The 25,594-nt window shown below is 48.0% G+C and overlaps 2 protein-coding genes and 1 pseudogene across 3 annotated transcripts in view; 2 read left to right on the top strand and 1 right to left on the bottom strand.

Moving 5' to 3' along the window:
- The window catches only part of LOC114236278 (calpain-2 catalytic subunit-like), a 44,451-nt gene extending 26,807 nt beyond the window's left edge, over positions 1-17,644 (bottom strand). The window contains exons 1-2 of the mRNA XM_057531033.1: positions 17,253-17,644; positions 12,563-12,632 (exon numbers count right to left, since the gene is read on the bottom strand). Coding sequence (XP_057387016.1) covers positions 12,563-12,632; positions 17,253-17,489 — 307 coding nt within the window. The 5' untranslated portion in view covers positions 17,490-17,644. The remainder of the gene's footprint in view (positions 1-12,562; positions 12,633-17,252) is intronic.
- The window catches only part of EDEM3 (ER degradation enhancing alpha-mannosidase like protein 3), a 422,356-nt gene that overhangs the window by 181,182 nt on the left and 215,580 nt on the right, over positions 1-25,594 (top strand). The gene's annotated exons all lie outside the window — the stretch shown is intronic.
- On the top strand, positions 7,973-8,905 carry LOC130705043 (poly(A) polymerase alpha-like; annotated as a pseudogene).

Below are 25,594 nucleotides of genomic sequence, written 5' to 3'. Positions count from 1 at the left end.
CTGAAGATTTCCTTTGGTTAAGAGTATCTGATTCTTCTAACTAGGGAAAGACCCCACTTCTAACTAGGAAAATCCAACTGCAATTCAAATTTAAAACTAAGGGGTAACAAGCTGGCAGCTTCCTGAAATCCTACATTGTATCTTAATACCCCAATATCCTTGGCTCAGAAATATTAAAACATATCACCCATTCACTGCAATGCAATTCCTTGCAGCAACAGGAGGATGGCCTGTCATTGCACAGCCAAGACCCTGGCACTAAGATCACAGCACAAGCAAGAAGCAACAAGAGTTAGATGCATTTTACAGTCAAAGGTTCAAAGTTTTTTTATCGGGTCTCCAAATTCTGGAGTTGAGGGAGACTTAGAGCCACTTAGAAGAACATCTTGATTTCTAATAAGGTGGAAGCATTTGAAATCCTATTTTATTATTCTGATTTCTTAACTTTCTCCCTCACCCCATGCAGCAAAATATTTTTAACTAAGTTGGGAAGCTCCCTTATGTAGAGCCCATTTTTAAAGTTTATTTAATATCTGTTCATATAAGCTTTCTCAGTAACAAGATCTGAAGACAATGGTTATCGTAGTTTACATTCACGGAGACTTACTGTGTGCCAGGCCCTGTGCTAAAATGCTTTACATGCATTGCAAACAACAACAACAAAATGTTGCCTGTCATTCCAGGAAGCAACAATGTTGCTGCCATCAAGCCATCAGCCACGGTAGCCACCCAAACAGGGCACCCTGAGGGGATTCAGGATGGAGAAAAACTGGTCCTAGATAGTTAAGATGCATATCTAGGGAATAATTTCAATGAGCCCAGACTCTTGGATCTTCCCATACATAGAAAAACACTAAAATCATTAACTTGAGATGTCTGTTTTTTTGTGATTAGCAGTGATCTTTTGATGTCCACTACATTATTTTTTTCAGTAAAAACTCCTACATATCCTGCTCCTCCCTTACCTCTTTGGAACAGTCCCTCAGAGCTACCTGAGAGGCTGTCTCCCAGGCTATAGTCCTCAGTTAGGTCCCCGAATAAAACATAACTCGCGACTTTTAGGTTGTGCGTTTTTTTTCAGTCGAAAGTATCATGACGTTATCTCATTTCCTCGCCACAAAACAATCTGGGGTAGGTGGGTACTATTACCACCCTCTGTGAGGAGATTGGGTGGCTCACCCCAAGGTCTCAGCTGATGAGTGGCTGTCAGATCTGTCTGAGCAAAGCACACGCTTTTAATGTATAATCTGAACAGTCTCCTTTACAAGTAGGTGTCAATTTCTAATTCACCCAGTTCACGAAACATGGTCTTGGGGGCTTCTGTCCTTGAGAGGTGACTCCATTATGTTTCAGTGTTTGGGCTGCACAGTGTTTTCTCTCTAGCTTCCTGCTCGCTCCGCCTGGATGGCCACGTCCGCCTGAGGGTTTTCTCCCCACGTGGAAACCTGTTCTGCACCCTCATTAGCTGTAGCCTCACACAGTGTCACTCCTTCGGGCTGAGGGTTCTCCCTACCAAGGTCACAATCTACTCTCCCTAAAATGATTTATGAAAACCCGTCTCCTCTGGGTAATCCCACGGTGATCTGCTTCTGTAGAAGTGACCTGGTTGGAGAAGTCACTGGAGTCTCCTCCTGGCACAGCCTGTTTGGGTCAGTCACATCCTGGTCTGGATAAAACCAGGCCAGGGACTTCCCTGGTGGTGCAGTGGTTAAGAATCCACCTGCCAATGCAGGGGACATGGGTTCAAGCCCCGGTCCGGGAAGATCCCACATGCCGCGGAGCAACTAAGCCCGTGCGCCACAGCTACTGAGCCCGCGTGCCTAGAGCCTGTGCTCCGCATCAAGAGAAGCCACCACAATGAGAAGCCTGCGCACCACAACGAAGGGTAGCCCCTGCTCGCCGCAGCTAGAGAAACCCTGCACGCAGCAACGAAGATCCAATGCAGCCAAAAAAATATATATATAAATAAATTTATTAAAACAACAACAACAACAACAAAACCAGGCCAGCTGGTACGGGCCAGGCAAGACAACCCGCTGACCTCTGGGGCTCCAGACCACTTGTGGTGCAAACTGGTGTGAGAGGGCGCCTGCCAGTGACCAAGGCCTCTCCTGGAATGCTGCCACGTGGATGGGGCTTGAAAAAGAAAGATCCGGTGTGCAGTTTTCTACGGGTGTTTAAATTATGTATCCATAAGGGACTCTGGACTTGAGCAAATATTTCTGCCTCGTGCTCATTTGTTTGTCTGTTTGGCTCTGCTCTCCAGTCACACAAGAAGATATTTTGGCAGAGGTGAGGGTGGCCGCCCAGACCGCTCAGGGGATGTGTCACTGAACAGTGCACCACGAAACTCCTGCCTTCCCTTCCTGGTGGGTTTTCCAGTTGTTACATGATTTTAGCCTTCCTGCCTAGGTACAAAGTCCTTTTAGAAGGGGCAGAAGGAGGTGATAACCTTCTGATCTTTATTTACTCCATTTATCTCAGAGCAGAAACAACTGTCTTGGGGGCCTGAGTGCTGGACTGTGTGAGCTGGAGGTGAGGATGGGTACCTTCTGGTTGCCTCCCCACATCCAGCCTACACCCTTTTCCATCCTGCCCTCTGCCCCAGAGCTGACCTCAGTGGATGAAACTGTGGGCTCCCGGGGCCTCTGGCTGCTGGGAGGGTTTGGCCAGCGGCGAGCCCTAAAGACCAGAGGGAGGGAGGAAAGTGAGATTAGTGTATTTCTTCCCTGGCTCCTTCTTTGTGAGCTTGGCTCGAGCTATGTCCCTTGGCTGCAGGCACTGTTCTTTTAAGGTGGCATCTGTACACGACCCGGTTCTAGAATCCTGACAACTGCCTCCAACTCACATCAGGGCTCTCTTCTGGGAGGGATGGTTATGCTTCCTCATTTGATTACAGAGGCTTCCAGCCACGCTGTTTATGTCCAACAGTGTTCAAGACTTCTTTGACTAGTGTGGTTCACCCTTATAGCTAACTCCAAGGACACCACCCTGCCTGGAGAGGCGTAGACAATCATTTACTCCATTTAAAAGGTGGCCTGCATTCTTGGCTAAAACGATTCATCATCATAAAATTGGCACTTCCTCTTAAGTCAGTCTATAAATTTAATGCAATCCCAATAAAAATAGCAAGAGGATTTTTTAAAAATTGGAACTTAGCTGATCCTAAAGTTTACAAGGAAAAAGTAAACATAAAGCCTAGCCAGAAAAAAATCTAAAGGGAGTGGAGTCTAGCTCTATTAGCTGTTAAAACACATATAGAGCTACAATATTTAAAATAGTACAGAACTTGTGCAAGAGTATACAGAGATTCATAAATGGCACAAAATAGAAAGTCCAGAAATAGTTCCAAACATAGGAATTTAGTAAAGATAAATTATTCACAACTGGAATTGGAACAACTGAGTAGCCATCTAGAAAAAAATCAAGTTATAGCTCATCTTGTCATGGGGATAAATTCTAAATGGAATAATATTTACATAAACATAACATTATATATCTTAACAATGTACTTTATATTATTTATATGTTATATATAAATATGATAAATCTAGCCATTTGTATTATTTACATATTTATTGTTTATGTATTTATATGATATATTTTAATATGTTTACATTATAAATATATTTATAAATCTATATATCCTAGAAGAGACAATGGGAGAATTCTATTATAATCTTAGAGTAGTGATAGGCTATCAAATTGTAACCTAGAAGCCATAAAAAATTTAAATGATAAACTTTACATTAAAGTAAAAAAAATTTGCATGGTAAAAAAAAATCACAATAAGCAAGGTCAAACTAAAAATTAATAGGGAAAATATGTTATTCAGATCCCAGACCACAAGTGATATATAAATCTTCCTAGTATTTAAAAGGAAAAAAATGAAAGCTCAATAGAAAAATGGGCAAAGATATAAACAGTTAATGGAAAAAGGAAAAATTAATGTCTCTTACACATATTAAAAGGCATTTATCCTCACTCATCATAAAAGAAACATAAAGTAAAACTATACTAAGACACCATTTTTCACCTTTCGGATTGCAAAGGTCAAAGCATGATCATTTGGAGAGGCGTGGGGGAATGTACACGCTCAATCCCGACAAAGGCAATTTGAGGATATCGTCAGTATGCTCCAGCAATTCCACATGTAGTAATCTTCCTACAGACATACTCATGTGTGAAAATAATGTATGGGTAAGGTTATTTATTGCAGCATTGGTTGCAACAGAAAAGACTAAAGGTAAATGTTCATCCATAGAGAACAGGTGAAACAAACTATGTTCCCTCTACGACAATATTCTGTGCAGCCCTAAAAAAAAACGAAGATGCTTTCTGTTGATACGGAATAATCTCCAAGATGTGTTAAGTGAAACAAAGCAAGGTACAGAACAGCAACAACAAAAAGGGTGAAATAGAAAAAAAGAAAAAATGGGCGAACATAGTATTGGCTCCCCTTTTGTAATTCATATCTTCACAATCTGAAGTTATTTTTGGATGATTTATTATATAGAACATGTGCCTTCTATGTGCTTAAATTGTAGTTTTATTACCAGAAACTCTAGTTTATTGCCTTTATTGCCTAGTTTGTTATCTAACCAATAGATAATTGGTTATGTCAGTATTTGCAGTAAAAAAAAAAGTAGCTCCATATCAGGTCTTCTAAATGAAAATGATTATTTTTTGGTAAAGTCTTCCATAATAATTGGTCTCTAGTCAGTAAGAACAAACAACCAATCAAGTCACTTATTCCTGTGTCCCCTAAAGTGTGTTCTGTAGAAACTAGTTCCTTGGGGTTAGCAGATGTTCCTTGAGAAATGGGTTCTGTGGTCAAGTAAGTTTGGGAAATGCAAAGCTAACCAGGTCAAGTGTGGAGACATCTCAGAGCCTTTCAATAATTACACACTGTGACCTTCCCAAGGGTAAGGGGAGTGGGGTATAATATGAATGTTACCCAAACTTATTTGACCCTGGAACCCTTCCTGTTGACATCTCACACAGGCAGGGACCATGGAGCTCACTGGAGATGCTGGCTTACCTCGTGAGGGCACAGGAGCCGCTGGCTCACCCTGGGAGGTTCTCCAGGAGCTGGGCTGCTCAGAACCAGATCTCCCCCGGGGGCCCAGTGAGCGGCTGTCAGGCATCAACACTAGCTGCAGGGCCCACCTCTAGTGGCTGAGGTCCTTCTGACAGCACCCATGTTCTTTTTCCTCTCTCCAGGTTTTGACATCCTCTTCTTTCTGGATTGTCTATACTTTATTTATTAATTTAATTTAATTTAATTTATTTTTGGCTGCTTTGGGTTTTCGTTGCTGCGCGCGGGCTTTCTCTAGTTGTGGCGAGCCCCCGCTCGCGGGCTTCTCATTGCGGTGGCTTCTCTTGTTGCGGAGCGCAGGCTCTAGGCGCGCTGGCTTCAGTAGTTGTGGCACGCGGGCTCAGTAGTTGCGGCTCGCGGGCTCTAGAGCGCAGGCTCAGCAGTTGTGGCGCAGGGGCTTAGTTGCTCTGCGGCATGTGGGATCTTCCCGGACCAGGGCTCGAACCCGTGTCCCCTGCATTGGCAGGCGGATTCTTAACCACTGCGCCACCAGGGAAGTCCTGTCTATAGAATTGATTATTTTTCTTTACAATATATGGTTTCATTGTATGCCTTTTTTGGGGGGGGGGGGTTTAGGCCAAAAAAATTTCTGAGGAATGAGGCAAGGCGTATCTAAACACTTAACACCTTCTGACTCACCACCTCTCATCTGCCTTTCTCATTCTGGGAGCCTGATACCTGCCTCGGTCTGTCCAGAGCCCTGCACACAAGCAGGGACAAGTATCAGAGCTGGGTCACTAGCGGTCCTTGACCACCCTGGCTCCCTGCGACATTTCCTTTCAGCAGGTGGCTGCTGGCCCCGTCCATCACTGAGGCAGCAGACAGGGCCCTGCCCAGAGGTTCCTGAACCACCCCGAAGGCCTGCCCGCAGGCTCGACAGGCTGACCGCTCCCACATCCGGGCTCCCCCCACACCCAGCTAAGCTTCTGCCCCTCCTTTCTGTCCTGGGAGACACTCAGCCAGTACAGGCCTGTGAGGCTGGGGAGGGAGGCTGGGGGATCTTCTGCCCTGCTGCCTATCCTAGAAGCCCACCTGGGCGCCCCTCCCTACAGGAGCCCGCTGCCCCCTTCCTCTGCACATCTGCACCACGTGCAGACGAAACTCCCGGGACAGAACAGTCCTCACCCTGCACTGAGGTGGGACCTCGAACGCCAAGTACTGAGGGAAAGGGACCCGTGCATTTACATGCCCTAACGTGAAAATGACTGAAAGCAGGTTAGTGGGGAAAAGGGAGAGGTAGGCTTCTGGGAGTCTGGAGCGGGGCTAGGGGTGGAGCAAATAAAAAGCACGAGAGAAAGGAAACCAGCCGAGGCCGGGGCGGGGGCGGTCCAGGACCTCACGCCAGACCTGCCCCTAGAACTTGGACTTAGGTGGGCGCAGAGTTTCCCTGCCCTCCCCAGTGGAGACCTCTGGATCCCTATAAAAGGCGTGTCTCGCTGGAGGCTGTGTTCCCGCCCGTTCCCTTAAAGAACTGCCCTCACTGGTTCCTCATCTTGCTTCACACCGCGTTCTCTCACCTTCCCGTGCACCTTTCTGCCTCCTGGCACCAGGAGGCCCCTGCACCAACTCCACCCTCTCGGGGTTCCTCAGATGCTGGCTCTCGGCTGCCCTGTCAGTCCCCTTTGGCCGGGTTCGTTCCTCCAGCCCAGGCCCTAGGGATCACCCTTCCTGCACAACCCCCTCTACAAGTCCACTCCACGTTGTCCTGGGGCTCTCTCTGCCAGCACTGAGCTAGGAGGAGGTGCACAAGCCCGCTGCAGGGTGCCTGCCCACCGGGAGCGCTGGCCCGTTGGGTGAGAACTGGGTGCTGACGGGTCCCAAGTAAGGCTGCGGCTGGGCTGATGTGCTGACCCACCACGGAGGTTAGAGGGGGAGGAGCGCCTTGGCTGGCCTTCCCAGATCCCAGGCACAGCTCCACAGGCACCCATAGCCCCGTGGGGCCTCCAGGTGATCCCAGAACCAGAAGGGAAAGACCCCCTGGATAGAGCTAGGAGGATATGACCCAACACAGCCATAAATAAATAAAATAAATTAAAAAAAAAAAGGAATCATCTGTTTAAAAAAAAAAAGAAAAAAAAGAAAAAGCATTTATAACCAGAAGAGCCACCGGGGAGAGGACAGGAGGACTCACGGACCGCACACATCTGCCCCAGGAGCTGGGAGAAGCCAATGGGGTCGAGGGCGGTGAGGGCGGTGCTGGGGCTGGCGGTGAAGCCATTGTTTTAAGAAAAAGGAAAAAATATATTTATTTTCACCACCAAACCAGTCAACACCTATTTTCTAGTTCTTTTTTTTTTTTTTTTTTTTTTAACTACAAGCACTCTTTTTTAAAAAGGCACCTACAAATTCCAATAGAGGGGCATCCTACAAAATCCCGGACCAGTACTCCTGAAAAGTGACAAGGTCATCCAAAACAGGCTGAGAAACTGTCACAGCCAAGAAGAGCCTTAGGAGACATGACAACTAAATGTAATGTGGTGTCCTGGATGGGATCCTGGGACAGAAAAAGGACCTTAAGTAAAAACTAAAGAAAGCTAAAGTATGGACTTTAGTTAATGATAATGTATCAATACTGGTTCATTAACTGTAGCAAATGTCCCACACTTAATAATGTAAGAAGTTACCAGTAGGGGGAACTGGGCTGGTGTGTATGGAATTCTCTGTACTATCATCTCAATTTTTCTGTAAACCTAAAACTGTGCTAACAAAGTCTATTAAAATGTTTAAAAGGCACCTATTAAAATGGCTTTTAAAAATTATAATTTAAGGGGGTTGGACCCACGGCTGAGGCAGGCACCCCTCACCCCCGTCTCAGTGGGTCATGCCCAGGGCGGCAGCGGGGGGCGGGTTACTGGGCAGTGCCCGCGCAGGACCATGCGGTTTCCAGTTACAACGCAGGGATCACAGCAAACACAGCCGCCACAGAAGCACCATGGCATTACCTCTCCCATTAGCTTAGCAGCCCCCAAGGAGACTGACTGCCTACGTACACAGAAACTAATTGAGACTCTGAAGCCCTTTGGCGTTTTTGAAGAGGAAGAGGAACTGCAGCGCAGGATTTTAATTTGGGGAAAATTAAATAACCTGGTAAAAGAGTGGATACCAGAAATCAGTGAAAGCGAGAATCTTCCACAATCTGTAATTGAAAATGGTGGTGGAAAAATTTTTACATTTGGATCTTAGAGATTAGGAGTACATACAAAAGGTGCCGATATTGATGCGTTGTGTGCTGCACATCAAGACATGTTGATCGAAGTGATTTTTTCACCTCATTCTATCATAAGTTGAAATTACAGGAAGAAGTAAAAGATTTAAGAGCTGTTGAAGAAGCATTTGTACCAGTTATCAAACTGTGTTTTGATGGGATAGAGATTGATATTTTGTTTGCAGGATTAGCACTGCAGACTATTCCAGGAGACTTGGGCTTAAGAGATGACAGTCTGCTTAAAAATTTATATATAAGATGCGTAAGAAGTCTTAATGGTTGCAGGGTAACCGATGAAACTGTACATCTAGTACCAAACATTGACAACTTCTCAGGTTAACCCTGAGAGCTATCAAACTGTGGGCCAAACACCACAACACCTATTCCAATATATTAGATTTCCTCGGTGGTGTTTCCTGGGCTATGCTAGTAGCAAGAACTTGCCAGCTTTATCCAAATGCAATAGCATCAACTCTTGTACATAAATTTTTCTTGGTATTTTCTAAAGGGTATGTGTTTAGATTATATTAAAATAAAATTGGTTGTAGACACTGAAAAAAAATTATAATTTAAGAATCATTTAAAAAGTTATTTACAGTATTTAAAAATGGGAAAATAGGGAGAGGTTGAATTTGTTCAGAATTCTACAATTTGCCAACGTGTTTGCCTATATTAATCGCATTTTTCATCACAGCCCTGGGGAAGGAGTATTATCATTATTCCCATTTTATAGAAGAGGAAACTGAGGCTCAGAGAGCTTGGGTCACCTGCCCAAAGTCACCCAGGCTAGTAAGCAGGGGAGGAAGCAGGAACTGGAAACCTCCTTCCTGCACGCTTTTCCCACTGGCCCTGCCCTTCCCCACTCTCTGCTGAGCAGGGCTGTGGGGAGGGGCACCCTGTAGCCAAACATCTCCCAGTGTTTGGGGGCCCACGTGACCTTTAGGGGTAGAGGCAGGGTGACCCACCTCTGAGAGGCCAGGTTACAAAGACACGGGGCTGTGCGGTTTCAACAGCTCTGACAGCGTTGGCAGCCTCGAGACTTCCCCCAGGAAGCCGAGGGCCTATGGGAGCACCTGGCCAGGGCAGCTACCTTCCTCTGAGAGCTCTGAAGGCTGTGGGGCCCATAGGGGGCTATGAGGGGGCAGTGGTTAAAGCCCAGCAGTGGCCCAGTGAAAACCAAAGGTAGGAGGAGCTCAGCTCTGGGATCTCCTGGGCTCCTGGGGCCACTCCATGGCCATCACCTGTAAGAAGAGGCTGAGAGCAGCAACTCCAGAGCCATATTTAGCTGTAGGGCCAGCCTGGCCGAGGCTCAGCCTTGGTCTCCAGCCCTTCCTCCAGATGGGCAGATTTTTCTTCACTGACTCAATGCTGAGCACAACCAAGGTCTGCAAAGCAGATGGCTCACGTCAGAGCAGTTCTGCAAACATGGTTGGAATTACTTTGGTGAGGCTTCCAGCTGACCCTCTGGGAAAGTGGGTGGGAGCTGGTGGATTAACCATTGCTGGGCAGCCCTGTGAAGTGAGGCAGGAGGCTGAGAAATGTACAAGTCCCAGGATGGGCCCCGCCCAGGTTCATTGGTGAACTGAGTGAGTCTCAGGGTAGAAAGTACAGGGAGGAAAATAAATTTTGCTTTGAGAATTTTACCTCCATAATCCCTCAACATAGCCTCATGGCCACTTGTGATGGGAATGAGAAGAGTGTGGAAAGCTTGAAAATCAGATCAGGGTTCTTTCCGTTGGCAATTTTTAGCTTTGTGGCCTTGCATGGGCTCCCCACCACCTGCCTCAGTTTTCTTATCTGCAGAGTGAGGCTGAAAATATTTACTTGGATGATTACACGAGACAATGCAATGAAAATGCTCCATGAGTTGCATACTGTTATACAGTGATAGGGGCTGTTATCATTCCTCCTCTGAGATAAGAAATCTGGCCGCGGTGCTTTGATTCTCTAGCACAAGATTTACACTCAGTGTCAGGCATGAGGAACAACTCTAGAATAGCTGACTGCCCCATCGCAGGGGATCTCTGAAGTCACCCCGTTGACTCTCCCCCCCCCCACTCCCATTTTTAGAAGAGACTGAGGTTCCAAATGATGACGTGTCCACGGTCTGCCAACTAAGAGCTGAGCCTTGACTCGTATCTCTGGTCGTGTGGCCAGGTGTCACTGCCGCGGCCCCCCTGTTCCTGATGCTTCTGAACCTGCTGGGACCTGGTGACAGTCACCACCCCATGCCCACCCTGTGTCCGGATGCCAGAATCAGAGCGAGAATTCAGTCCACCACATTTCACAGATCGCAGTCAAACCCAGATCCTCCAAAATAAAAGGCCAAGGGAACAAAATGGCCAATGTGGTGTAAAAAAAAAAAAACCTTAGAAATTACAGACATGATTACTGAGAAATGTTTTAAAGGACTTACACTTAATCTTGTTTCTATTTGATTTGGTGCATATCATAGGGATTTTTACCCCAGGAATGTAAGCTTTGCGGGTCTCCTCTCCAAATGGCCTGACAGTATTTAACCAGGACTTAAATCTTGCAATTTGGCCCTTAAGATGTCATTAAACTTTAAAGTAGATGTTTAGTCTAGATGTGGAATTTAGCCCAGGTATGACAGTTGGCATTTTTGTTTCCAGGTTTCCTAAAGCCCCCATGGTTGGTCAAAGTCTCCATCAACTTCTAGCCCTGTTAACTTCCATTTTCTCTCACCAATGGATTTTCCTGGAGCACCCACCTAGGTGCCCTAGGCCCCCTGGGCATCTCTCTTTTGTGGGGGAGAGAAGGTGGGAAATGGGAGGTATGTTTTCTGTGGGCAAGAATGTGCTCTGGCATCTCAGGAATTTGCACACAGAGGCTGAGCTCAGAGAGCGGTGTTTGCACGCCCAGCCCTGGGACATGCTCTCTGAGACCCATTTCACAAGGGGCTCCCAGTGTGCCTGTCCTAACGATTCACACAAACGCCCTGACATCCCTCAGAGACTGAAAACTTTCCATACCCCTTCTGGGGAGCCTAGCTCAGGGGTTAAACACACAGACTGTCTGTATTTGCATTCCAGGCCCTCACTTCAGCTGTTGGATGACCTCAAACAAGTCACTCCCAGGACAGAACCTCTGCTGGGTGGGCCAGGAAAGAAGGTCCAATTCAAGATGATTAATTTTGTTACTGATAGACTAGTCTGGAAAGCAAGTTGAAGCTGACGGCTTGAAACAAGTTTTTGGTTATTTGCAGCAAATAATCTGCTCCAGCGATCATAGGCCCATATCTATTATGAGTAAAAAAAAATGAGCGTGGATTCTATGAGAATCTTAAATAGTGGTCCCAGGCCCCATCGTGAAGACTTCTTTGCAGAAACCTCGGGTTCTGTATAGCAATAAACAACAGGGTCCTACTGTATAGCACAGGGAACTATATTCAATATCTTATGATAAACCATAATGGAAAAGAATATGAAAAAGGATATATGTATAACTGAATCACTTTGCTGTACAGCAGAAATTAACACAACATTGTAAATCAACTTTACTTCAATAAAATAAATTAAAGAAAACTTGGGGGCTTTCATGCCAAAGCTGGAGCAGGTTTCAATCTCAGCAGGCACTATGTCCAGAAAATCAGAGCTCAGCGACACAGAGCAAAGTTTCAGACCCTCACGATTCAGCTACTCCAGTTAAACTTACTTAAATGAACATTTCAATTGCCTCTGTGACAATAAGCACCACGTTCACTGTTGTGATACCATGGTGAGCTTGGCCTGCAAACACTGAGAATGCCCTGGTGCGTTAACTTCCTCCCAGCAGTGAGTGTTAGGGTTTCCTCCTCCTCCACACACTGAGTCACCATCCCATCCCTGAACCCCAGAGAGCTGACGTCTCAGTGCTGCAACCGGGCCTGGGCTAGTCCTCCCAGCTGGCCCTCAGCCCAGAGCCTGACTGTTCCGCGGGCCACTAGCAACACTGGCCCCGGGACATACAGACACCAAGGGTGCCTGAGATCCAGGAGCTCCTCCGTCTTCTAGTGGGAGTGTCTTTGTAACTTCAACAACTAGCCCAGTGCAGGGGACACAGGAGGCCTCACTGCACATCTGTGCATTTGTCTGCCGCAGCACGGGGTCCTCAGGGGACAAGACATTCCAGGAAGCTTCTAGAACTGGAAATTGCCAAACTCTTTGGCAAGGGAGCGGAGCCATAGGTCAGCCCTCACCCCTTCTATCCACAGCCTTTCTGACAAGCCCCCGTAGCCTGTTTGAGATGCCATCACTTACCCAGGGCTCCTTGGCAGATGTCTGTGCGAGTGGCTCCTCCAGTAATAAATTGGGGATCATCGCAGATCTCCTGGAAACGAGACCCACAAAGTGCTGTCAACCCACCTGACGTGTGCTTCTGTAGTCAGGACACCTCGGTTCCCAGAAGGTGCATCGGACCCCCTCCGCCCCTTCCCCTCCCCTCTAGGGAAAGCTATGCAGTTACAGTTAGACTGCCGTGGGACCCCGACTGCTCCACTGGACCCCAACGCTCCACACTGCCTAGAGCCCACTTCATCACGCTACTTCCTAGGGCCGGGGCAGCGCCAAGTCCAGCCTCCTCTGGGGGCCTTGAGACGGTCCACGCTCTGGAGCTGCCCTGCCCACTATGCCGGTCCCTCTTCTCTGTTCCTGCATCGAATTCCTCCCTCTCCCACCCGCTTCTCTCCTTTTCCACATCTTACTGTATCTCAAGACCCACTGCCACCAACTCCACGAAGCCCTCCTTCACAGTCCGGCCCTCACCCATCCTTTTGATCCCGAATCCCAGAGTTATGTGCACTCTGCAATTTAGCAGCTAGTTGTGTGCTGTGTGGTGGTGCTGGGTACCAGTCTGTCTTCCTAACACTCACACGCTTCTTGAGGGCAGGGGACGGTATCTAGCCTTCTGGATTCGTCCATAGGCCATGATACTTGGGGGTCCACATACCATGAGCCTGCTGTGTGTCAATACTGTGTGTGGTACTTTATCTCAGGCAGCCCTCTCGGGAACACAGATGGACACCGACCCCATTTCACAGGTGGGGAAACAGGCTAAGAGATAAAGCCACATGTCCCAAGATACACTGCTCGTAAGCTGTAGATGGCACTGGGATTTGAACTCACCAGTGTAAACCATATAGTCTTTCCCTCCTGCCCTGCCCCTAATGGATTACTAACAAGTCTTCAAGGGCTGTCCCACCAGTCGCCTGCTGGAAGCCAGCCTTGAACAGTGCTGGCCCTTCTGCAGCCCTCTCTGAGTGTGCTTCCTGATTCTGAAGAGCCCCACCCCAAAACCACAGAGGAAGTCAGGGCATAAATCTGGGCTTCCCTCGGCCTGGACCCCTTGGTTCGTAAGAGCTCCACCCCATAGCGCCCAGCCCCCTGCACGCATCCCTCCACCCCCCTCCCTGCCAAGCAGAAGCTCTTCTCGGGCGAGGCCTGGATCTAGCCCCTGGCCACCCCAGCTTAGGCTGTAGAGGCTCTTTTGGAATCCGCCGCAGAACACGCTCCTTTCATGCCTCTGCACTGTCCCTTCCCTGTTCAGGTCGGTCTGTTTGGGGGAATGACAGGGACAGTGAGAATGCTTTTCTGCTGAGGCACATGAAGCCAGCTTTGCCCAAGGCCTGCCAGCCAAACACTTATCCTGCTGATGGAAGAGACTGGGTTTGGTGCTGGGAGCCCAAAAGTCATACTGATAATCCTCAGTGTGCCAGGCACTTACCCCAGAAGGATTTTTCCATTATGTTTGAGAAGCTTCCTCACACCTTTGGCACCCTCTCCAAAGAAGGCAAAGTTTAGAGTGGCCCTTAGAGATGCTTCAGGAAATTGAAACTTGTACACAACATACAGGGCACGGAATTAAATACGGAACTTAACAGTCCCAGGAAAGGGGTTGAGGGCTTGGGCTTTGGAGTCAGACAACCTGGGTTTGAATTCTGGCTCTGTCACTTCTTAAATGGGTTCTATGACCCTGGCAAGTTACTTCACCTCCTTAAGCCTCAGTTTCCTCATCTGTAATAATGGGGATGGTGCTGACAAGTGAACCTACCACATCAGGTTGTTCTGAGGGGTAAATGAGATGACTACGTACACGTGCCTTGATAAGCGCTCTATAAAAGTCACCTACTATTAATTATTACTGGAGGAGTTGATCATAATCACTGAACTTGAGGCAGGAGATGCAGGTTTGAGGCTGAGTTCAGCCAGCTGAGTGTAAACAAATCAGAAACCACTCAGAGGCCTTAGATGTTTCAGGGTAAGGTGGGGACTCACACACCTGCCCTCGCTCCCACCTGACTGGGGTCACCCTCGGATGGTGTCGGCTTTTTCCTCGCTGTGCCTCTGCGCCAGCCCACAGTGACTTCAGCCACGTGCTCTTCAGCCTCCTTCCCAGCCCCAAGCCCTCTGTGGCCAGTGCCGGGAAGCCCCCTCTGAGGAGCAGCCCCCGCTCCAGGGCTGGCCTGCTCCCCTGCCTCGCTCCTGCAACCTTACTCTCACTTCCTTGTGGCTCTGTTTCACCGTCTCCCCCCTGCTTTTCTCTCTGGGACTTGACATGTAACACATTCCAATTGCTCTCATCTGAAAACCAGCCTGTCAAGCCCCAGGTCCCACTCTCCCTGACACTTTTCCTCCTCTCCTTTCACAGGCACCCTTCTGGAATTAGCTGGGCACGCTCTTCATTTCTGGTTCCTTACTTCGGGTCTACAGCCATCCGGCTTCTACCCCATTGCAATTCTATGCCATTGCAATTGCTCTGTTACAGTTACCAATGACTTGCTTCTGTGTAGATCCAGTGGACACGTGTCTGTTTGCCTTGCCTGACCCGAACCACAGCTGTGTTTGAGAAGGCAGAGAGGGCGGCTGTGAGCTGTGGCTATTGACACCCACAGGCTGGACACAGTCCTGGCTCCACCCCAGACACCTGTATGAGCGAATAGTTCACCTTCCCCAGCCTCAATTTCTTCAACTGCTGAATGGGACAATAACAGCTACCCTCCCCCTTGGTTGTGCAGTGCACACCCTGTCCCGCCCTAATCTGGGGCCCTAAAATGGCCTCGGATCTCTATTTTCCCATCTGGAAGTCCTACAGGCATTTCCAACTGTTGGGTGACCTGTCCGTGTCCCCTCACTAGCCCCTAAAGCCTTCAGAGGCAGAAACCATATGCACTGTGCCTGGCATACAGCAGGTGTTCAATATACGCTTATTGAGTGAATGAAAGAATAAGCAAAGAAGTATGTAAATTCACTTTCTAAACTGTAAAGTGCTATACAAATGTAAGGCGAATACCTTCTCGTTTACCACTTTCACAGCTGTAATTCTCTTTGAGGCTCATTACAGTCCTGCATTCATTCATTCACTCATTCCACAAATGGTCACAGTCTTTGTTCACAGATGTATCCCAAGCATTTAAGACACTGCCTGACATATTACAGGCACTCAATAAGTATTGTTAAATGAATGAATGAACGAATGAATGCATACTCTGAATGCACTGGGCATAGACTGGTGCACAATACACACATGGTCCCTGCAGTTCACTAGGAAGGACAAACAAATATCTGTAATTATATTTATAAGTTGTGAAAATGCTATGAAGGAAATTAGCAGGGTTCAGTGATAAAGAATACCAAGATGAGAAGGGGGCTGCTAAGAATGGTCAGGAAAGATCTCTTTGGGGAGGTGACATCTAACTAAGTCCCAAAGAGTAAGTGAGCCAGACTCCAGAAAACCAGGAAAGAGCATCCCTGGCAGGTGAGGCAGGAAAGAGCTGGGTGCCCTTGAGAAACTAAAAGGTGCTGGGCCTGGTGAGCCAGTGGGGAGAGGAAACTATTTAGGCATCACCTCTTCTTTTAGATGAAGAAGTGGAGGCAGGGAGGTTAAACGGCTCATGCAGGTTAGCAAGAAGTGAACTCAAGTGCTCCAGGCCAAGGACACTTCCTACTGAACTTGCTGCTTACGGGCTGGGTTTGGGGTAACAGAAGGTGACTAGCGGGTGGGGGTGAGGGGCTCAGAGGAGTGGGAGCAGGGCAGGAATGTTTATTTCCCTAACAGGAATCTAGAGGCTATATTTCCCAGGAAGCCTCCTTGAGGTTTGGCGGGGGAAGATCGGTGAGGTGTCCCACAGGACATGGGGCCAGGAGGGGTTCCAGGGGAAACAGGATGGACAAATGGATCAGGAAGGAAACTGTTCCAAGGCCTGCCAGGGCAAGGAGGGGAGAGACCCAGGGGGGCAGGATAAGGGAACACCGAGGGGCCCCTGAGACGCCGGGGTGAGGATTCTGGGAGGGTGGGTGAGGAGGAGGAACTGGCTCCTGAATGCATCTCCCCTGTGCTTTTGATAATCACCAGGGTAAATGTTACGGGGAGGTCGGCCCCCTTTGGAAAAACAAACAGGAAACCCCGACTGGATAAATCTAACCATCGCTGCACGAGACAATCCTTAGTCACAAAGGACCAGGCCAGGCGTGGACTTTCTCCCTTCCTGAAGCAGCCTAACCGAGTTAGAGACTGACTTTTCCCGGTTAGATAGTGTCCCACTCACCCCACACCCCACCTCGGCACCCCGCCTCCCTTCTCCGCAGACTCTCTCCCCACCGGAGTCCAAGAAGTTTTGTCCAGGTCCCCCTATATCAACCGAGTTTTTGTGAGTTTTTGCTGGCGGGCCTGCTAGTGGGATTTACGGGCAGCGTGCACTTCGGCCCGTCCTGCGGGCGCCGTGGGTGGCAGAGGGGACACGGGCGACCGCGGAGCTTCCCCCGACCCCGCGCCTGCAGAGTCCCCGGCTGGGCAGCGCGGGGACGGGGCTCCCGGCTGCGGGGCTCGGCTCTGCGCGCTCCCCGGGCTCCCCGCGCGCTGGGCCTGGTTCTCGGCTGCCGCGAGGCCCGGTCGCTGCGCCTCCGGTTTCCGCGCCCCGCCCGCCCCGCATCCCGCCGCGGGCGCGCTGCCTACCGTGGGCCGCTTCCACTCGATGCCCCGGGTCTTGCTGGAGTAGGGTCCCAACTCCTTGAAGCCCAGGGAAGACGGGAGGGCCGGGAAGGACGGGTCCTGGAAGAGCGCCCCGGCCTCCAGCCACTCGTCCCGCAGCGCCGCGTAGTCCTGGCTGAGGTACTTGAAGGCCCTCTCGTGCGAGCCCAGCCCCTCGGCCGCCTCCCGGTCCTTCGCCAGCTTGAATGCGATGCCCGCCATGGTCGGCCCGGTGCCCGCGCTGCCGCCCAGCGAGCGAGCGTGGGTCTCAGCGGCTGCTCGGCGCGGCGCTCCGCAGGGGCGCGGTCAGGGTTCGGCGCGCGGCAGCGGGACTGCGAGCGGCCGCCGCGGGCGATGATTCACCCGGCAGGGCAGCGCCCTCCGCGCCTCGGGGCGTGGCCTGGCCGCTCCCGGCCAGCTCGGCGCCGGGCCCTGGACCCTGCCGGCCGCCGGCCTGCACAGCGCCGGCGGGAGGACGGCGGCGGCGGCCCACGGGGCCGGTGCTGCCACCTGCGGCCGGCGCCTGGGATGGCCGAGCCGGCCCGCGCCGCGCACCTGGGCGTCCTGGTGGAAAAGTGGGGGCTCAAACTCAACCCCGATAGACGACTTCCCACTTGTTGGGGAGGAAGGCTGGGTGAAACCCGAGGCTGGGGCTGTCCTGACTCTCCAGAACACACCCTGTGAGTCAGAAGGTCGGGGAGAGAGCTCCAGGGGACTAAATTAACTCTGTGGGAAGGTGTCCCTCCGCTATAGTCCCCATTTGACAGATGGGAAAACTGAGCATCAGAGAGGTTCAATGACATCATCCAATGTCGCCCAACTAATTAGAGGCAGAACAGGGATTCTAAGTCACCAGAGGCGTGTTACAATCGTGATGCTACACACTGCTACTGGTTAGCTATATGATCACAGATAGGGTGGCCAGATTTGGCAAATAAAAATACATCCACCTGTAATAGGGAAGAACAAATCTGACTCCATATTAGATCTGTTTTGTTGCCTGTGTTTAGTCATGCTGGCTCTGAACCTTTTGTAAAAGAATGTTATCTACAGCCTGAAATATACAGGATAGCCTATTCTCAGGGCTCTGACCTTTAAGAGTACATTCATATAGAGATACAAAGTTGCAGAACAGAGAATAACTTTTGTTTCATTGGAGGTTTACAGGAACATCTTGACCTGACCAACATGAACAGCTACAAGAAGGAAGGATTCCAACACCAAGAAGTTTGCAACAACTAACCACGCCCCTCCCTCATCTTGCCTTTAAAAGTGCTTTGCTGAACTTGGAGAAGTTCGGGGTATTTTAAGCACGAGACAGCCTTCTTGCATAGCCCTGCAATAAACCTTTCTCTGCTCCAAACTCTGATGTTTCGGTTTGTTTGGGCTCACTGTGTGTCGGGCACATGAACTTGTGTTTGGTAACACACCCAGTTAAATTTGATTTTCAGGTAAACACTAATGATTTTTAGTATAAGTATATCCCAAATATTGCACGGGGGCATACTTAAACTAAAAAATTGTTTCCTACGTAGGGGAGCAAAATTTGCCACCCCAACATATCTCTCTGGCATGCGGATTATTTTGAGCTGAAAACAGTCAAGGCCCAAAAGACTCAGGAAGAAGCTTTGACCTTACCGGTAACTGCCTAAAGAATTTAGATAAAGGGCCTGTTTCCAGAAGAGAGCCATCACCAGAGATATGTGCAAAGAATATGGGCTCAGTGTGGTGGGGAAAACTGCAGGGCCTAGAGACCAGATTCCTCTCTGTGTCCCATTGCCTCCACCTGGCCCAGCAAACATCTATTTACCAAATATTTGCTTTTCCATCTCCAAGTCAATTGTCTTCTTCCCCTTTGAAGTCCCAAACCCCTACCACCAACATCCTCATTTGTCTTTAGCTGAAGATGGTGTTTAAGGAGAGGGCTTCAGCCAATTTGGCAAGTTACTCAGTTTTCCTGGATCTCTCCCATGTATACATGGTATTCAACTTTTATTTGATTTTCTTTTGTTAACCTGCCTCATGTCAATTTAATTTTTAGACCAGCCGGAAGAACATAGAAGGGTGGAGGAAAATTTCTTCTTCTCTATTTGCTATTTATCTGAAACTCACTTTTAACTGGGAGGACGGAGTCCATATTGCTAAAGCCTTTAGAACACTGCCTGTGTTCGGGGCCACTGTGACCATTCTGCTCGTTGAAGAGGTAGCGTGAGATTCTTGGCTCATACACAGGAATGGGTGTGTGCCAAGGAGTGCGGTCGTCCCTTCCTCTCCATCTCTGTGCTAATATGGAAGAATTCATGTTTCAGTGGAAAGCTATGCATTGTTTAGAGCAGTATTTCTTTTTAAAAAAATTTATTTATTTATTTTTGGCTGCGTTGTGTCCTCGTTGCTGCACGTGGCATTTCTCTAGTTGTGGCGAGCGGGGGCTACTCTTCATTGCGGTGCGCAGGCTTCTCATTGCAGTGGCTTCTCTTGTTGTGGAGCACAGGCTCTAGGTGCGTGGGCTTCAGTAGTTGTGGCGCATGGGCTTAGTTGCTCTGCGGCATGTGGGATCTTCCTGGACCAGGGCTCAAACCCGTGTCCCCTGCATTGGCAGGCGGATTCTTAATCATTGCGCCACCAGGGAAGTCCCCCCTCATTAGCTTTTAATGCTCTTAAATTTAAACACCTTCATCCGGTTTTTTTTTTTTTTTTTGTCCTTAGTGGGAGGATCGTTTTGAATAACCTGACCTACTATTACTAGAAGCAAAAGACCTTTTGCTTTTATTTTATTCTATTTTTACCATTTTGTTATGGAACATGTAAAACCTACACAAAAGTAAAAAGAGAAGCATGCGGGAGGGAGGAGATATGGGAACGTGTGTATATGTGTAGCTGATTCACTTTGTTATACAGCAGAAACTAAGACACCATTGTAAAGCAATTATACTTCAATAAAGATGTTTAAAAAAAAAAAGAGAGAAGCAGAATGAGCTCTCTTGTACTCATCATCAGCTTCAACAATGATCACCTTTTTTCTTTTTATAAATTTATTTATTTATTTATGGCTGTGTTGGGTCTTCGTTTCTGTGCGAGGGCTTTCTCTAGTTGCGGCAAGTGGGGGCCACTCTTCATCGCGGTGCACGGGCCTCTCACTATCGCGGCCTCTCTTGTTGTGGAGCACTGGCTCCAGACGCGCAGGCTCAGCAGTTGTGGCTCACGGGCCTAGTTGCTCCGCGGCACGTGGAATCCTCCCGGACCAGGGCTCGAACCCGTGTCCCCTGCATTGGCAGGCAGATTCTCAACCACTGTGCCACCAGGGAAGCCCGATCAACTTTCCTAATTTCTTGTTTTATTTACTCATCTCTGCTGGTTCTTTCTTTCTTTGTTGAATATTTTAAGTCAAAAAACAGAAAAATATAATTTTAATTGAAAATACTTTTGTGTGAGTGTTTATCTGTTAAGGAGTTAAATATATATATTTTAAAGTATATATGTACAATAAAAATATATCTACAGTATCTTATCATACCCAACAAAATTAATGATAATTTCTTACTATCATATAGTACCAATCTTATGTTCAGTTTTCCTCAGTTGTCTCCAAAATGTTTTTTTACATATTGTTCAAATTGGGGTCTAAAGAAGGCTCAAACATTGCATTTGATTGGTGAATTTAACTACATTTAGATCTATAACATGCCTTCACTCCTTTTTTTTCCCCCATGGCATTTATTTTTTGAAGAAAGTGGATCATTTGTCCTGTAGACTTTCTCACATTTGGAAGCAGGCTGATTGTATCCTCACGGTGTCATTTAACATGTATCTCTAACTCAGTGGTGCTTACCTGGGGGTGATTTTGCCACCTAGGGAATATTTGGCAATGTCTGGACATTTTTGGTTGTCATGACTGCAGGGATGCTACTGATATCTAGTAAGTTGAGGCCAGGGATGTTACTAAATATCCTATAATGCACAGAATAGCTCTACCCAACAAAGGATTATGTGGTCCAAAATGTCAATAGTACGGACATTGAGAAAGTGCCTAATTTTTTTTTTTAATTGATTGATTGATTGCTGGCTGTGTTGGGTCTTAGTTTCTGTGCGAGGGCTTTCTCTAGTTGTGGTGAGCGGGGGCCACTCTTCATCGCGGTGCACGGGCCTCTCACCGTCGCGGCCTCTCTTGTTGCGGAGCACAGGCTCCAGACGCACAGGCTCAGCAGTTGTGGCTCACGGGCCCAGTCGCTCCGTGGCATGTGGGATCTTCCCAGACCAGGGCTCGAACCCGGGTCCCCTGCATTGGCAGGCAGACTCTCAACCACTGTGCCACCAGGGAAGCCCCCCCTAATCTTTGATTTTCTCTAAAATGGCAATTAGATCTAGAGGTTTTATCAGATTTAAGTTCAGTTTTAGGGAGAGGATAGAATTCTTCACGGGTGGACTTGTGTTGTATATCCCAGGATATCATGTAAGAAATCAATAATCTCACATTTTTAGTGATGTGCAGATGGATAAATGCGTTTAGGTATTGTCAGCCTGATCCATCCATTATAAAGTTTCTAATTAACTTTTCATCTAATAGTTTTATCATGCATTGGTGGCTGCTTAAGCCCATTATTTCTTCAAAGGTTGCAAAATGGTGACTCTTCTAATTCTGTTATTTGTTCTATTACTAGTTGCAATTCTTCTATACGGAAAGGCATTGCCTTATCAACTACTTACCCTGAAATACAGTCCATACTGGAAAGGCAGGATGAATGCATGATTCTTTCCCTTTCTCAATTCTCAGAATGCCATAGTTGCTTATAAATATGTTTAAAATAGTCTTTATAAGTGTTTTTGGAAAAACCAGCTAGCTACCACCCTCTGAGGAGCGAAACAGGAAAAGAGTGTTACTACGCAGACACTGTTACACCAGGCACTTGGTTTTAAATGAATCCACAGGGCGGGTTGGGATGAGACAGGGATCTAGGGGGCAGCAGAGACCACCAGCTGCTGGAGTCAGAACACCTTGGCTTTGATACCTTTAAAAATGCCTTGCCACTGACGGTTGCTGCTTGCAGCTCTAATTTCAGCTAGATAGAATCTCAGCTGATCTGAGAAACCACGTCCCCGCCATGGCTGCAGGGAGGAGCTGGGCTCGCTCTGGACCTCCTGGCCCTTGTTACCTGCTGTGTAAAGAGTCTCACCTCCCACTAGCGACGGGAACCTGGCAGTCCCTGTGGGTGGGGTCTGTCTGGGACAAGAAAGCATCCTCTGCCAAGTTCAACTCCAGCGTTCATTCTGCATGTTTCCAAGTGATCATTTGTCCCTTTAAACAGTGTCAATATGGTATCCCGGAGAAGAGCATGGGCTTTTAGGTAAGACAAACCTGCTGCCAAGTCCTGGTTCTGCTATTTATGAACTGTGTGATGAAACTCAGTTTCCACATCTGTAAAACGTGGTGGATGAGAGTTGCTACTGCACAACGTTGTTGTTGCTGAAACAGAGGATGATGCAAGTAAAGGGCTCAGTCAGGGCCCTGACGTGCAGGGCAGTGCTGTGCAGTGTGCGTGCGTGAGTGCGCAGTAACCGCAAAGGAGCGCCCCTCACCTTCCCCTGGCACGGCTTGTCCCAGCTCCAGGGCTGATGGCTGCGTTCAGCTTGCCCGGGAGCCGCTCACCTCCGGACACATATAGCTTGGTTGAGCGCATAGTGGAGCTGTGCTCTGTGCCCCCCGTGTCCTCTGTGTCTGGTGAGCAAAGGAAGACCTGGGAGAAAAATGACTTCTCCAGGTCACCATGAGGATGGGACAGGGCGGAGGATGGAATCCACTACAGACTCTTGGTCTAGGGCTCTTATTGGCTGCATTTATATTACTATTTTGTCTAGATCCCCCTAGCCCTTCCCTAACCCCTTCTTACATTGTCTTGGTTTAAGTCATACTTGCAAACGTTTTCAGAGAATTATGCATAAAATAAGAGCCCTCAGCATACATGTGTACTGAAATTCCTATAATTTTACCCAACCTGGGCTTAATTATACTCTGTCTTTTGCTAATCCAAGGATGCAAGATACAAAGCCTGAATATAACTTGTATGTTTAGCTATTCATTCATCAAACATGTATTGAATATCTGATATGTGCTGGGTACTGGGCCACAGGAAAGGGGTTTGAGATAATGGGGTGGGGGAAGGGTGAGTGGAGACATAGGGATGAAAAATGCAGTCCCTGCATGCAAGGAATTTTAACTCTAATGGGAGGAGTGGAGGAAATTCAGAACCAAGAAGCAAACCGATGATTACACTTCGGTGTAAAGCACAGGATGGCCTTTACCTTGGAAGCCTTTCTGGAAAATTGATATTTGAATGTAATCTAGAAAGATGGGTCATGGCAAAGCAGGGAGAGAACAGGGTGAGTGTCATTTCAGCTAGAGGGAGCATGGGGGGTTGTAAAAAGGCATGGTAGGTTTGGGGGAGTTTCCCATAGTTCTGTATGGAGGAAGCATGGGCAGATGGGGTTGTTGTGGTAATGGGGCTGTGGTAGAAGCCAGGTGGTGAGACCCACGATGCCATGGCAAGGAGTTGGCATGTCAACTTTAAGGCAAGATGAGGGGCATTGAAATACTTAAAGTAACAATCAGACTGGAGATTCGAGAGATTTGAGAAATTTGGAAGACTATCGCCGTGATCCAGGCTAGAAGGGATAAAGGATTGTACTTAAGGGGCTTCCCTGGTGGTCCAGTGGTTAAGACTCTGTGCTCCCAATGTAGGGGGCCCCCCGGGTTCGATCCCTGGTTGGGGAACTAAGATCCCACATACTGCAACTAAGCCCGCAGACCGCAACCACTGAGCCCGCAGACCCTAGAGCCCGCGTGCTGCAACTAAGAGCCCGCGAGCTGCAGCGAAGACCCAGCGCAGCCAAAATAAACAAATTAATTAATTAATTTTAAAAAAAGAATTGTACTCAAGTTGTGGCTGTGGGCATGGAGAAGAAGGAAGTAACTCAAGGGAAATTTAGGAGAAAGACTGGATAGGACATATGTTCAAACAGTAACCGTGGGAAGGATCTACCTCGACGTTTTGGAATCCACCTTGAGAAAGTGCTATGATGTGCCCAGGTTACCACCTGGTTTCTCCCAGGTTCAGCTTGGGGCGCTCCTCTAAAGTCTGCTGGAATTTGGAAGTCTGATACACAGCTATGAAGATTTTTTTTTCTTCCTTTGCCTCCCCTTTGAAAAACCCAGTGGAAAATTCAGTGTTTTCTTTGTCCTAGTGATGGGGATGGGGGGAGATGAGAAACGTGGCTAGTTTCCAGTGCAGCCTATGGCCTGCAAGGGAAAAATGATTGACGGGCTGTGAGTACCTTCCTTCCATCCAATTTCATGCCAAGCTCTGCTGTGGCACAGGTTTATCAGATTTGAGGCTCTTTGCACAAAATTCCCAGCCCATAAATATCTCCCCTTCCGCCTGCTGTGGGAATATTTTTTCTTTTAATGTTCAAAATTAGATTAATTATAATCCTTGATTTAGGACACAAACTCATCATTAGTCCATGCATGGCTTTCTTTCATTTCTTGTTCATAGTATAATGAATTCCTATGTATCCACCACCCACCTGAGAATGAAAACATTACCTAAATTGTATACCTCTCTTCTACTCCTTTCCCACCCCATCTCCCTCCTCTTCAAGATGGAAGGAAAAACCCTTCTGATCTTTGTGTTTATCTTTCCTTTTTTGGTGTGTTTTATTTCGTATATTTTTATGTATGGGATTTTCCCCCCCGCACATTCAAAACTTGACCCACTAAAATGAGGACATTTGAACTTGGAGAAGAGCAAATACAAAATCCTTTGGAAGAATCTGGCATTTTCGTAAATATATTTCTTTTTTTTAAATAAATAAATAACTAAATTTATTTTTATTTTTGGCTGCGTTGGGTCTTTGTTGCTGCGCGCGGGCTTTCTCTAGCTGTGGCGAGAGGAGGCTACTCTTCGTTGCGGTGTGCAGGCTTCTCATTGCGGTGGCTTCTCTTGTTGTGGAACACATTCTCTAGGCGTGCGGGCTTCAGTAGTTGCGGCACATGGGCTCAGTAGTTGTGGCTCGTGAGCTCTAGAGCTCAGGCTCAGTAGTTGTGGCGCATGGGCTTAGTTGCTCCGTGGCATGTGGGATCTTCCCGGACCAGGGCTCAAACCCGCATCCCCTGCATTGGCAGATGGATTCTTAACCACTGCACCACCAGGAAAGCCCTTAAATATGTTTCTTATTAAAAACCTAATTTGCCTTACAAAAAACATCTTTGAGTGAAATTGAGAGTCCAAAAAAAAAGATATGTTTGTGCTCCAGTATGTCACCAAGCACCCTGG

Source organism: Balaenoptera acutorostrata, chromosome 1 (genome assembly GCF_949987535.1).
Source record: "Balaenoptera acutorostrata chromosome 1, mBalAcu1.1, whole genome shotgun sequence".
Lineage (NCBI taxonomy): Eukaryota > Metazoa > Chordata > Mammalia > Artiodactyla > Balaenopteridae > Balaenoptera > Balaenoptera acutorostrata.
The sequence above is the reverse complement of the archived record's forward strand: the minus strand, read 5'-3'. Positions and strand labels throughout refer to the sequence as shown.